The sequence below is a fragment of the Poecilia reticulata genome, chromosome 3 (assembly GCF_904066995.2).
Source record: "Poecilia reticulata chromosome 3, P_reticulata-male-v2, whole genome shotgun sequence".
Lineage (NCBI taxonomy): Eukaryota > Metazoa > Chordata > Actinopteri > Cyprinodontiformes > Poeciliidae > Poecilia > Poecilia reticulata.
In genome coordinates this window covers 26,386,244-26,401,450 of record NC_088832.1, presented here as the reverse complement: position 1 = coordinate 26,401,450, position 15,207 = coordinate 26,386,244, and the positions used below count along the sequence as shown (strand labels likewise).

Genomic DNA, 15,207 nt, shown 5'->3' with positions numbered 1-15,207 from the left:
GCAGGTCTTGAGCGTTGCAGGTTGTTCCTCCTTTGGAGGTGCTGTTTATGTAAGGCCGTACGGCGGCACTGTAATTACAGAGTGCGGAGGATGGGGATTATGATGACAGCCCTGGGAAGCAGATCTGTCTGCGTGGAAAGAAAGTAAAGCTCCACTTGGCAGCTATCTGTCAAGCGGTAGACGAGTGTTTCCACTGAGCACCGCTGTTGCACCTTAATCATATAATTTTATAGAAAAAAAAATATGAAAGTGTGAAGTGTCATTCCTTCTTCTTGTAAACAGTTTTAGTTCTGTGAAATCCTTGGGCCACTTTACAAGCGAAATTCCACTGAGATCTAAGCACCTGTTTTCAAACTGGTTAGGTTCAGAGACAGTTAGGGTAAACAGCAAAATATTCATCAGTGGTGATGCACCATTGAGTCAGTCAGGGATAGAAATCAGCCACCACAGTCCTGAAAATCTAATGGTTGTTGGTTGAAAGAAACCAAAATTGCTTCTTAACATACCTTTTTAACCCTAGATAAAACACAGAGAGGGTTAATCAAGTCTCTATATGTGCATATAAAGTAATATATTTCAGTTCAGAGGCAACCAGTCTGTGGTTCTGCTGAGGTGTAATAAAGGATGTGTTGATAGCAACGGTTAGCTTGTCTGCATTGTTGGATGTTCCTTTTAACAATACTCTGGGGTTTAGATCAGGCCAGTTTGCTGGTCAAGCTAAGTCAATGATAACAAGGTTATTAAATCTGTATAGAGAAAGGCCAAGTCCAGCTCCAAAATGAAATCCGTATTTATTTCAGCATGTCAGCAAAGGGAAACATGAGGTGTTCATACGTTCCTGGGAGAACACAGAGGATCAATACCAGCAGAAAACAAATGCTTCCTAAAGAATCACTGACTGGGATTTTCCACTCTTTCTCTTGACTTTGGGGCCTTAATATGCAAACAAAAAATCAAATTTCCTTTGGTCTGACAAGAGGACAAAGGGTGAAGATCAGGGTTTATCAAGCCAATGTATGAAAAGGGATTAGAAACATGATTCTGACTCATCTGCTTCACAGCATCTGGATTTTACATCACTTTAGATTTTTCCCAGCAAGCACAACAAAAAAAGCTCATGAGCTCCAGAGTTCTTATAACCCTAGATAAAACACAGAGAGGGTTCAGGGCCGACTGAAAGTGATTTTGTGCCCCATTCGAATTCAGCTTTTAGCTGTTTCCACACGTAACTTCTGTGAAAAGGCCTGGTATGTACAGCATCTGTTACATTTTCTCAGAATAAGAGGTCAAAGTGTTAATATGTCCCTCAGCAGACGCAAAGTCACAAAGCTGAGGTGGCACGTATGTATAAGGTGGGGTTTGGTCATAGCACACCCATTCTTTCCAAGAACGCTGCTATCATTCAGCTGATATGGTTATCTATAGAAGTTATCTTCTGCAGACAGCAGCAAAGAGCTGAACAATCTCTGTTTGATCTGTGGAAATTACCGAAAGAGCCAAAAAGGCCCGTTTTGGACTTTGAAGTGAAAAGACTATTTGAATTTCAATAAATCCAATCGTTTGATTTCTTGAAAATGTTGTCAGCTGTTATCTGCAATTTTATTTACAGAGGAAAAAGAGGTGAAGATGCTTCAGTGTTTGTAAATCTGCAGTGCTGCTGTGAGGGCAGACAAAGTTTAGGATGTCCTGTTTATGAAATTTACGTTATGGTGATGACTTTAAGGATATCTGGAATAAATCTCTCAAGAAAGCCAACATAATCTATTTCAAAGATGACACACCAACAGTTTTTTAAACATTAAAGTGAAGATCAGTTTTCTGAAACAAAAAACTAATTAAAACAACAGATTATAACCTGAACTATTCCACATCTGAATGCAAACCAGCAAAAGAAAACAGAAGTTTTGCTTAATAAATTCGTCTCTCATCATTATTCCATGTGTTTTCAGAGTTTGGAACTGTAAACATTGCTCTACAAAATGATGACTTTTAAAGTTGTTATATCTGGTGTTTGAATTATTATTTAATTACAATTACAGGCCACAGAAGTCAACCTTTCCTGTATTGCTGTAAGTGGTTTTTCTGCTTCAGGTCCTGCAAGGTGATAATCATGGAACCTCTCATAACCTGAACTCTGGGGGTTTGTGTTTTTGTAACCTTTATGTTACGTGTATGTTGTATTAGCCACTTACGTAAGAATCCTGGAATGAATTTGAGTAGCAGGGGACAGGTCATCATTTCTTTTAGCTTACACAAGATGGAACGTGGGAGATCAGTAGTCGGGCCATGATAAACAGTAACCAGGAATACAATGCTTTCACAGGGATGTGTCCTGGAGATATGAACCATTTCTCACACTCTGAATGCTTTAAAAAGGCTTGTCAAATACTGCACTACAGAGAATAAAAAACTAGTTATTACTTCTTCTCATTATCTAATAATGAGAACATCAGATTGTAAACCAGTACTTTACACTTTCACCTACAATTCTATTGCACACGATGATGCAACTCTCATGGGAAACAGAAACACTCTCTATCAACTTCAAAGCTAAAGTAAAATGACTAAACCAAATTATTTATGCTTTCAGTGTCTTGCAAAGATAGTCATACCCTTTGAACTTTTTTTCACATTTTGCCACGTTACAACCACAAACTTTAATATATTTTTGGGGATTTTATGTGATACACAAAGTAGAATATAGTAAAGTGAAAAGAATATTTATGTTTTTTTCCTTATCTATCACAAATAAAAACCTAAAAGTGACAGTTAACATTTAATTGCATTTACTTGAAACATGCTGAGGTTTGTCTCTTCCAGCTTTCCACATTTATAGACTATTTATTTTGCCATTCTTCACTGCAACTCTAAAAGACTCCATAGCTTTATCAAAAACCCTCCCTGATTTGTTGCTTGGTTTATATGATCTTATTTCTTTAAAAATATTTTTTAAAGTCAGCTCAGGGCTTCACTGAACAGCTATACGTACACATTAGTGTATGTTGAAAATTAGGTGTCTCCTGCAGGCTGCACTGTATTTGATTTGGGGGAATCGAAGTAAAAATTTCTAAAATCAATAGCACACCACACCTTTTAGTTAATTGTGCACCACTTTTTTGGTTTATCTTAAATATGAAATCCCAATTCAAACTTCACATATTTTTGGTTTCAATGTGATAATATGTGGGAAAAAGAATACCTTTGCAAGGAGCCATCTCATATTATGTCACACTTTAATGTGGTTGCTGTCCCAGGATTAAAGATGACGATTCATACTCATTTGGGATTTGATGATCACATTCTTGTTCTCCAACGCATTTAACTCAATTAAGCCTCTCTGTATGAGAAGCACCCAACATACAGGTGGATGGAGAGCAAAATAAGCCTCTTAGCTTTACAAATATTATTTGAAGACACATTTCTTTGAGCTGAGAACTGCTCTGGAGCTGAAAAACAGATGAACAAGTTGGAAAGCCTAGTCAACAACACTGCAAATCTTCTACGAAGCTCAGTGATTAAACAATAACTATTAATCAGTTGTACATGCAAACGAAACCTCTGTATTTAACTTTTTCTCTTAGCATATGTTCAAATGAAACACACACTTTCATTCCCTTCTTCTAAAGAATTAGGAGCTTATATAGTGCTGTGCATCAGATGCCCCCAAAAATGTTGTACAGATTTTACTGTTAAACAATAGCTGGAGCTGTCCTTCCCTCCTGTGCCTGTCAAAACAGGGTTCTTACATAACCAGACTGTCCTCTTGGCCAGTGTTGTTTCGGCTTCGGACAGGAGTACACAGTGGAAAAATCGTGTTAAGCAAAATAAGCAGTCTGTCCAAAAGGCCAACACACCTTCTGGTAAACACATGGAAGTTATATCATCAAATGTTACAAACATAATGCAAGTTTGTAATAGTCTTGATTAGGGATGGGCCGGTTAACTGTATAAAAGGTTTTCGTCATACACTGACAGTGCTAACGTGACAGGTTTTCTTCCAATGTGTGGAGCATAGCACTGCCACTTCCATACCTGTTCTGTATTTTCCCAGTTAGCTGGTTGAAGAAAATGCACACAGACAGTTTGTTATTGGTTGAAATACAGACAAATTCAATGCAGCTGACTGGAGGCTCTACATAGGCAGATTGCTCAACTTTGGCTAAAGTGTGTATTCTACACAGTAAGCACTTGGAAGTAAGCACTCTTCCATTTGCTTAAATCTATTCTTTTCTTCTGTTTGTGAAAATTCCCAGAAAGTGGAATATTTAATATTTTAACATTTCAGACCCAGATTAAACATTTACAAGCAGATAAATGTGTTTATCTTTGAGTTGTGTCGTGTTTTACTCTCAGGACATTTTTATTTAAATTACACAGCATCTTCTTGTGTAAAAACTAAATTTACATCATAGGTTACATTTAACCCCTGCCTTGGGGCGAGAGCATCATATTTCGTTTTATCATATTTTCCATTTTAAATATAAAAATACTTCTCTAAATTTCATCTGTTATTACAGATCACATCGCAATCAGCTCTAAACTGAAATAATTTTATGAAGTTGAATTATAAAAACAATACTTTTCTCTACAAATGACCCAATATTTACATACTGATTGAATAAATTAGACTATTACTGAAAAGCCACTTTATTTCAGAAACTTTATAAAGATATGAAACATGCTATATAGATTAATTAGACATAGATGAATGTCTAGAACTTTTTGTTTTTGTTAATTATGATGATTTTTTTATCTACAGGTCATGAAAATATGCTATTTAATATTAGAAAACACCAGACCACAACTAATATATGCATTACAGAAATGTGGGCTTAATAGAAAGTATGTTTAAATGTTATTTTCAAAAGATACTTCTAATCTGTCAAAAAGACCTCATCTGAACTCGTACTCTAATTTACTGAATATGACTGTAAGACAATATTATCCAACACATTTTGTATTCAGCATTGAAATCTTACACTGATTGTGACTGCCAACTATTCATACTCTCCTAGAAACAGGCGAACAGCTACCACAGAAAGCATTTTACAGCTCACACAGTGAGCATGCAGTAGCTGACACTCAATAAAGTTTACATAAATGTAAGTACAAAACAAAAGACCAAAATGAACCAAGAGAGAGAGAAAAAAGAAAAACTGGAAAAACCTGGCCTTCAACTCCAATCATCTCAGCTCTCACGCTAACCAGAAAGGCACAGTCGCACGCTACTGTCAATGTGACAGGTACTTTGGGCTCTCTCACGCAAGATACTGGGAAACTAAGTTGTTGTACACAGTTAATACAATCATGTTAGCAAACTTTGAGTTTACTTCTAACCAACTACATTTTTTTAAATTATTTTCCACAACAGCATTCCAAATCATTTAGCACTGAGTAGGTATGTCAACATAAAAAGAAGCATTTGCAGAAATACTCAAGAAATACTAAAAAACAAAGCCATGCACCTATTTTCACATTTAACACAATAAAAAGATTTGATGCATGTGATTAAACATGATCAATCAAAAGAAGCAGGCAAAGTGACACTTGATCAACATGTCCCTAAAGCCACTGTAGGTCAGTGAATTCACCTGTGTGAACAGGACAGAAGCTAGCGTCCCATTTACCACAAACCAGCTATGTCTTTATTTACAAGGAAGTGTTTTGTCATGCTATGAATCAAAATCTGAATGGACTGGGCAGAGATCCAAGTTAAACAGGCTAATGAATAACAGGTACAGTAGGCAGACACTGATTTTACTTCAAACAACTTTCCCACCACAAATTTGGACAAGCACAGAGGGGTTATGATGAAATTTCACTGCAGAACTCATAATTGTAAAAATAATAGACTTGCTTTAACTCCATCTCTGACAAGGCACTACAAAGAACACTTGTGATAAATCATGGTTTTCATAATATTTTGTTCATTTTACATGTTCCCAGTAGTTCTTAGCCATATTTGTAGCATGTATTCTGACCATGACGTACAATAATGAAAAAATAGATTTATTTTGTACAGTAAAATTGTATAAATATTTGTAATCGATAGAGCATTAGAAACTAGAATGCAATTATTTATTTGTTAATTACAATATTTCACCGTGCAAAATGATCGATACCTTTTTCTGCATCTAGTAGATGCAGAAAAGTGATGTGATGGGAATGATGGTGTGGGCTTACAGCAAGCCCCCTAAAGCTGAGCAGGCAAAAATGGATTCATTCAATACACCAATTAGCTTTGCAAATGTCAATTTCAGGGCTGCACAGTGGCGCAGTTGGTAAAGCTGCTGCCTTGCAGCAAGAATGTTCTGGGTTCGATTCCCAGCCCCGGTCTTTCTGCATGGAGTTTGCATGTTCTCCCTGTGCATGTGTGAGTTTTCTCTGGGTACTCCGGCTTCCTACAGTCCAAAAACATGACTGTCAGGTTAATTGGCCTCTCCAAATTGTCCCTAGGTGTGAGTGTGTGTGTGCATGGTTGTTTGTCCTGTGTGTCTCTGTGTTGCCCTGCGACAGACTGGCGACCTGTCCAGGGTGACCCTGCCTCTCGCCCGGAACGTTAGCTGGAGATAGGCATCAGCACCCCTTGCGACCCCACTAAGGGATGAGGGTGTAAAGAAAATGGATGGATGTTAATTTCAACAAATGTTAAAATTTTGTTAAAATGTACAACATATAATATTACAACATTTTTGAAACATTTAAAAACATTTTTTACAGTTAGAAATGTGCACATTGTGGGATGCCTTGTTACCCAACCCTCGTTAGTTAATATATTAATATAATACATGCTTAAATATTGAGACATTGTTTTATAACATTTTTGGACAGGTCGCCAATCAATGACAGGGCAATATAGAGACACACAGGCCTAACAAGCACAGACACAAATTCACTCACAGTCACTCTTAAGAGCAATTTGATGAGACCTATAAATCTAAAAAGGATGTTTTTGGACTGTGGGTAGAAATCTGGAGTACCAGGAGAGAACTGATACATGCACAGTGAGAACATTCAAATACCATGCTGAAAGACTCCAGACTGGGATTCATACCCAGGACGTTCTTCCCACAATTGCAACAGTGCTAAAAATTCCTTCACCATGCAACCCCCAAAATGCAAACAGAAACATGAATCAGAAGACCTCCATTGCCTTTCCAATATGTCTTTGATGTATAAAATCAAATATTAAATTCTTGCAATTTGTTTAACAGAGGAAGAATGTTTCTGTAATCCAACTGTGAACTTTAAACAATGAATCTGTAAAGTTGCATGAACTCAACAAGTCCTGAATAGGTGACAAAACTCCAACCCTGATATACTGTAGCTTTAATTTCATAGACCAAGCCATTATGGTGGTTATGAAAGCACACTTTGTAAGCACAGTTTGCAGTCTGCCCAACCAAAGCACTAGTTCTTGACCATCTGATGGAATTTGCTTCTGCTTCAATGGGCCTTTGGATTAACCAAAAAAGCATCCAGTCTCCAAAGCCCCATTCCATTCCCTCAAAGAGATCAATGGCTGATATTTAGAAACCATTCCTGGAATCTCTGATGTTGTACAAGCAACAACCCACCCTATTTCCCCTTCTTTGTGAAGGGGACTTCTTGGGAGCATGGCATTGCGTGTGAAAGGACCGGCCTTGGCCCAAGCCACTCTGCACTTTGGCCCCATGCAATTTGTGCATTAGCTCCCTGGCCACCGGTCTGAGAGCAAGAGATTAAATAAAAACTCAAAAGGTAAACATTGCTTCCACAATTGATATCAGTTTGGCCTTCCGAGCACAGTGGGACAACGTGACTTCCTGTTGGGGAGGGGGTGTTGGTTTCCTGTGCGAGCCAACAGTGAGTGAGGGCAGAGAGATACGGAGAGAGAGGACAGGAGGGCACGGAGGCATGAAAGCCAGGCTTTAGGAGCAGACACTGAGAAGGAGGGGGAATGTTTATTGATTTTAGTCACACACATATTGTAAAGAGGAACTGTGGTACAAGCCTTTAGCACGCTATGGGAATCTTATGATGGGGAGGTCATTGTTCGGTCCCAAGCTCATATTTCTCAATATGAACCACAGTGATAATACACACATTCACTTACAAACACAAAATGGCTTTGTCATTAAATGAAAAAAAGAGGGGAAAAAAAACTTATGTCATGTTGTGTAAGTTTTAATTATAGCACAAAAAAAGATTTATTTTGCAACAGTGTTACAGAAAATCACACAATGTCCTTTAGCTGCTGTTACTCTATTGTTTGGTGATGGGGGAATGCCAAAGCGAACCACCTTTAACAGAAAGCCGTCCAAGCAGACTTCCTGCTGGTTGATGTTGACTACAGGAAATACTGTTCCGAGCTGATTTAATCAGGAAGGTTCAATGATACTTATTATTTTTTACAGTTACATGAACACTCTGGATGGCCATTAGATTTTCTTTTCAATAACTCAAACCCAGTCGTGGTGTAAAAAGAAATGTTACATGATGGCATAAATTCTCTTTGAAAAAAGTGAAACATTTTCTGATCAAAATCTACCATTGTGTATCCTTAGTTGGTAGCTGACCATTTTGTGAAGCTGCAACTTAACATGACAAACAACTAAATGAAGTGCCGTTGCAGAGCACCAGTAAAAACCCATCACAGTGCAAAGTTCAATATAAACAATAACACAATGGCAGCATGTTTTGGCTAGGGCCACTGTTTAACTGCATTCCTGTTACATTGTCGCTCATTTATTTAGACTAAAGCAGAAGCTGATATCACAAGGGTAAACTTTGTTACACAAATACCTCAGTTTTCCTTTACAGCAATAAAATGACATTTTATCAGTTCATTAAGTTTTTTTCCTTCCCTTTTCTTCAATGTATTAAACATTGGCTATACTAATAAGATCATTAGCACAGTCAACTGAAATCTGCAGGTGAAGATAATAAATTGCTCTTTTGGAAAGTGTAAAGGTTAGTTTTGACCAAATAGATTTTCACAGAGGTCTTGAATCAAGATGGGTCAACCTGAGCTATCTTGCAAAAATGGGCAAAAAATGGTGTCTGTAGACAAGCAAAGCAGGTAGAGATTTGCCACAACAGGCCTTCGAAAGTGAAAAGAGAAATTCAACAAAGTGATAAGAAAACAAATGCATGCAACACTTTTCAAAGTTTTGAAAACCATGTGTCTTTTTCTCCCATAGAAAATCCCAGGTAATGAAACAACTGATGTGGTATAAATAATTTTCCAAGATGCTACAAGTCATGTCCTTTTAGGGGGTAAAATCAATGGGGGATTATACACATAGGTTTTTGTAGCTGTTATTTATTTTTCCCCTAACAGATTTACTTGTTTTTTGTTGAACTGTAAAGGATATATGTTAGATTAAAGGTAGAAAATATGTGAGAATAATTTATCATGGTGTCACTTTTCTATGCCACAAAAACATGGCTTTTTGAGAAGGGCATGCAGGCTTTAGAGAGCAGCTGTTTTTGGAAGGCAGCCATACTAGAAAATGAACTTGGAGCTGCAACATTTGCCTTTAACACTCATATTTCCACCTTCAGGTCTCATTGTTGTATTTCTGACTTGGAACTTCAATTCTGATCGAAAGCAGCATTAGACAGATAACAAAACCACATGGATTAGTGCTAATATGGGGCTCGTTCACTTAGTATCTTCATCGTCTTTGTAGGTTGAAAAAGAAACTTTGCAGAAGGTTTTAAATATTGTATACATTTTCTATTGTTTGTCAGACATTATAATTATGTTCTACAAAGAAGGATTTGGAATATGTAGCAGGTTGTCATTGCTTTAACCAATAGCTACTTGTAATATTAATAATTAATAAATAATATTACAGGGCCTGTTAGGAAACAAAAACTAACCAGTTGTAATATAGCACATATTTCACACACATTAATTAATTATTAATGTTTAGACATTAATTATATCTAAACTGCAAGAGCTGAAATTCTTCATTTATTTTGTTAATTTTCTCTTAATTTGTAAAGTAGCCAGTAGACAAGATGAGAGTACAGGAGGACTTGTAGAATCAGTTTTGAGTCTCTGCAAACTTCAAGTTTTTCAAGTCATACAAGGTGGGAAAAAAAAAGTGATGATCGAAACCCAGTCTTGATGTGAACAACAGTTGCTTCCTTTTATGAAAAATTATAATTTTCCCACTGTAAATGTGTACCATTTATAAATGAATCTGACTGTATTGCTAATAAGCTCTTGGTAAGTCTATCTGCAAATGATTCCACCCCAATGCAATTTACTGAGTCAACACTGGGAGATTGAATATCTGAAGAAACTTGTTCGCATATCTTACAGTAATCTGGAATATTTAATTGTAACTACATGACTTATAGTCAAATGTTATGGGTATCATACCCTAAAACAACACCTTGCTGTTATTTTGGTTCTGTCCACCTAAACGAACGGGTGCAACTGAGTCAGGTGTGAAGAAGTGTCTTGAAGCCACAATTTCTTCTGAGACTTTTATGATATCAGGGGTATAACTTCTTGACAATGCCTTAAGATGTTTGCTTAATATTTCCAGAAGTGTTTTCCCAATATTGCCATGGATTTGGTGAAGTGCACCAGTCTTTGTCCACCCTCTACAGAACACTCCAATAATGCAAATCACCAATCATCTCTTACTGGTTTTGTTGCTTTTGTTCTAGATTAATATGCACATTTTGCAGTAAACATACATCTCATGGACACAAAACCAATATCCATCCTAAACAGTAATAGTGGCTCCACAATTAAAAATAATTGTGGAGATTGACAATTCTTTTTCCACTATCTTATTTTCTCATGATGTCACACTAAGAAATAGTGTGTTTGATGGGTTGCCTTAAAATACAAACACAGATGTCCCTATTTTTTTTTTTAATAATCAAGAGTTTTAAAATATTTGTTCAAAGGCTTACAGGGCTATTCAAGGCATTGTTTAAGTAGATGGATCAAATGTAAATTTAAGTAATGAAATGACATACTTTATTTATTTAACTATGTACTCTCTAATGTTTCTGTCTGTATCATAAAAGACTGCACAGTAAAAGTGGTTCAACTAAAAATACACTTAAAAAGAATATTACACAGTTTGACTGTAAACAAAAGGTGACACTCACAACATGGCGGCCGAGAAGACGTACTATGCGGATGCGGAACTACTAGCAAAGAGGCTGCTAGTCCGCAGGTTAACGGCTTTATTAATTATAGAGATTAACTACCTTTATTTTTCGTTGATTTTTGTAAATGAGTAACTACAGAGGCTTTAATGGTAAGTCTCTGTATTATTAGTTGGCAACATGAAGATTTATACTTTCAAATACGTCACTTGCGTGAAGCTAAACTTTGAAAAAAGGCTTATGTAGGTGACGCAGTGTTGAGGGTTTACGTCACTTCCTTTTCCAACCACGTGGGTTTGTTGTGATTTTCTCCCCTCTTCCTCATGGAAGGTGAATGGATTTAAAACACGTGAAAAATCATATCTTTAGTACATCGCTTATTAGATCATAATGGTTCCCGTGAATGTCTGCTAAAATGAGACAGACAACTGCATTATGCACAGCATTTTATTTTATTTCTGTTGACAAAATAATTTCAACCTTTACTTTTCTATACAATGCATGATATATAAGAGATATAAAATTGTACAGCATTCGGATATTTTTCCAGAATCATTTGAACTGCCCTGATTAATCATGTTTTGGCACTGACAAGTAGTTCACCTCAAGCATTTAACAAATGCTTGAATTATAAAAATGACCTATAAAAATATAGACACACACACACACACACACATAATCACATTTAGGGATACAAATATAGCTTCAGGATTAGCATTTACAGTATAGTGAAATGAAAATAATTAGCTTACAAACTTGAATGGAATGGTATGATACTGTAATATCTAATTGCTACAGTGACTTTTGGTACAACGTGTAGATTACAGTGCCCTTCATAGTAATGCCTAAAATTTACTCTCCATCCAAAAGACTAACAACTCCTATTGTATCCTTAATCACTTCTGCTTGGAATTCTTTTAGATTACAGGACAACACAGCAATATGCATCTTCTTGTTCTTCATTTATAAGCAGAGACAATGTTGCAGAAATATTGCTTTGCAGAGCCTCAAACTACAAAGTGATATACCCAAATGTAGACATCTCTTACAGTCTGCATCATACAACTTTCCTTACCTGCCTCAGTGCCATTAGCTCTATAGATAAAGGTCATCCAGTGCCCTCGATTCTTAGAAAAATACTTATTTCACTCACACTTAATGTAACTCTTAATCTATAGTATCACAGTCAACAAAGGCCATCTTCAGAATCTTACATTCTGAATAATGCATGGCTTCACTGGTCATCCTTGGCTCTCATTGAAACTCCCAGGTTGCAGCGTTTGTGTTTCATTGTGAGGCCGTATTCTGGGGTCATGTCCACAGGCTCTCCAGGTAACTTGTAAAAGTGCAGCTTCTGGATCATAATTGCCAAGAAGAGGAAGACTTCATTTCGTGCAATGACCTCGCCGATGCACCGCCGTCTTCCCAAGCCGAAAATGAGTACCTTCTCTCCCTCTAGCTTGTTGACCTCTGTGCCATCATCATTGAGGAAGCGGTCTGGGAGGAATGAAGAGGGGTCTTTCCAGAGCTCTCTGAAAGGCAACGTCAAAAGAAATTCAGGCTTGATCCTATTTATTTGGATTGTGGTTTTCTTTGTCATGTAAGGTTTCACAACAGTTCAAAATTGAATATTAAAAGCTATCAAGAAACTTACGGGTCGTGGTTTATCTGCCACTGGTTGATAAAGACACAAGTGTCTTTGGGAATGAAGTAGCCATTCAGAGATGTATCTTTTGTAGAGCTGAAAAAGGCAAAGATCAAGCTCATTGAGAATCCCATCTTTTTTGCCTTCATTACATACTCCGCCAGCTAACAGCTAACTCTTGTAAACAATAAGCAGAAAAAAAGCAAATCTTACCAGTGTGGGATTGTGAAAGGTAGGTATGAGGAATGACGGAAGAGCTCCAGGATGAAAGATTCCAGTAAAGGCAAGTTGTTTCTATCAGCGAGAGTAGGAGTACGATCCAGACCAATCTGCTCCTCTAAGAATGAGAAGAGTTGGTAAAATATCGATCCAGGAAGGAAACTGCATGAGTTGTTTCTTAATAACAAAAAAAAATCACATTCTATTTTGTGAGTCTGGAGCAAAGTTGTAAATTCCAATGTTTTTTTTTTTGTAAGATTTATTGTGTGGCAAGATAAAATTGGCAAAAAAAATTATTTAAGGAAAAAGCTCTAACTTACTGATTTCCTGAAAAAGCCTCTCCTCAACTTCTGGATATGAAACAAGGTACATCACTGCCCAAGACAGACCAGTAGAGATGGTGTCAAAACCTAGGAGAACAAATACATTAGTGAGGAAGACCGTGTTATGTAAAATAATGTTTGCATACAATCCAACCACTCAGCATGTATTAAAACCTACCAGCTCCAAAAAGGTCATTGACAATGCTGACAATTTTCTCATCTGACATCTGGATGTTGGAGTTCTCATCCAGCTTCCGGTCCTCACAGTGATCTATTAAGGAGTCTGTGATGTCACGGATGTTGTCCTAGAAATAAATGATTTGGCCATTTAATTAAACAAACTATGTCTTAAAAGTAAAAATAAGAGTGGGATACATTATATTTTATAACTTATGCAGTAGAGTACCTTGTCAAAGGTGGCGTAGTGCTCAGTGACGAGCTTTTGAACAAAGTTGTTGAAGCGGTTGTTGATGTTGACAAACTTCTTCATTGTTTTGTTGGGAAGATACTGCATAGCAGGGATGAAGTCTGCAGGGTTGCCATTGCCTGTCACCTGGACAAAATCTTCGGCGAGGTTTACTAAGCCGACCAGTTCCTGGTCATGATGGTCATAGCGACGGCCAAAGCACATGCCACAGATGACATTGGCAACAGAAACAACTATGTAGCGGAAAGGCTCAAATTTGCCTTCAGCTGTCATGACATCTTGGAGTTCTTTGATCAAATATTCTGCCTCTTTACAGATGTGCTCCTCCAGCACGCAGGAGTATTCTGGGAGCTTTCCGTCCAGGGTAGAAAAAGAACGCAGTGCACTGTAGGCCAGCTTTCTGCGAGCCCGCCAAATGCCAGCTTGGTCTGTGCTAAAGGCCAGACTCTTGCCATCATTGATGAAGCGGAAGCTGTACAGGTCTGGCCTGCCAGCAAAATCATCCCCCTGTTTGATGAGAGCCTGTTTAACTGTTTCATAACCACTCATAACAACAACTGGACGCATGCCGATCTGAATCTGGAACACATCTCCAAAGCGCTTGCTCATTTCAGTAAGACTCAGGTAAGGCTTGCTGCCCAGCTCCATCAGATTCCCTATGATAGGAAATGCGCCGGGGCCGGGGAGTTGACGAAGCCCCTTTGGGATCTCTCTGCGGAACTGCTTAAGGGTCAGGTACACTAAACACACTGTCACCAAGGCTATCAAACCCTCAGACACTGAGAGTGCTCCGATGAATGGCAGTATCATTAATGCCATGATGACAAGGTTTCTCTGCTCTCTGCTCAACCTGTGAATTAAATAGGAAGGACATTAGATCAGTGTTGACAGAGAGAAGAAAGCAGCATTGTGCAACATAATGATTGCAAAGCAAGGTCTCAAGTTAGTGAGAACCGTGCCATGTGTTTGACTCTGCTGCACAGTGGTGATCTGTACACACCTATGCACAGTGGTACGTAGATGTCTTGGACATCTAGTATGTCAGTATTACTAATTTAAATTAAAGTAGTCAAGCATCATACACTACTGAACAAGACTTAAAGATAGTCTTGTTCCTATCTTAAAAATTACTTATGCAGGTCACCTTACCTTCTGTTGAATGACAAAAAGAAAACTCTGATTTCAGAGATGTGTATCCAACAACACTTGGCAAAATGTTTTGCCAAGGTGTCCTTTACGTTGCTGATGTCTTCAAAACCGAGAGTGGACTTATAATTTATAGGGCGCTGCACAATCTGATTGGCTGCTGTGTGTGACATCATCTCCCCTCCTTTCGGCGGCTCTGCTTTTCTAATTCTCTGCCATGAATGAAGTTTGGAACATAAAAAAAAAGAAAAAAAGTTGGTGGGTGTGTCTGTGTGTGGTCCTTACATTACACAATTGGTGTGCATTGCAAATGCTCCACAGCTTTC

At 37.7% G+C, this 15,207-nt stretch overlaps 1 protein-coding gene across 1 annotated transcript; it reads right to left on the bottom strand.

Moving 5' to 3' along the window:
- Positions 1 to 11,554: 11,554 nt before the first annotated feature.
- On the bottom strand, positions 11,555 to 14,996 carry cyp1a (cytochrome P450, family 1, subfamily A). Its single transcript, XM_008405514.3, has 7 exons — positions 14,885 to 14,996; positions 13,715 to 14,585; positions 13,487 to 13,613; positions 13,306 to 13,395; positions 12,980 to 13,103; positions 12,776 to 12,862; positions 11,555 to 12,653 (listed from the first exon to the last, which is right to left on the bottom strand). Exons 2-7 carry the CDS (start codon positions 14,552 to 14,554, stop codon positions 12,356 to 12,358), a joined length of 1,566 nt encoding a protein of 521 aa, XP_008403736.2. The 5' UTR covers positions 14,555 to 14,585; positions 14,885 to 14,996; the 3' UTR covers positions 11,555 to 12,355.
- Between the last annotated feature and the right edge of the window lie 211 nt (positions 14,997 to 15,207).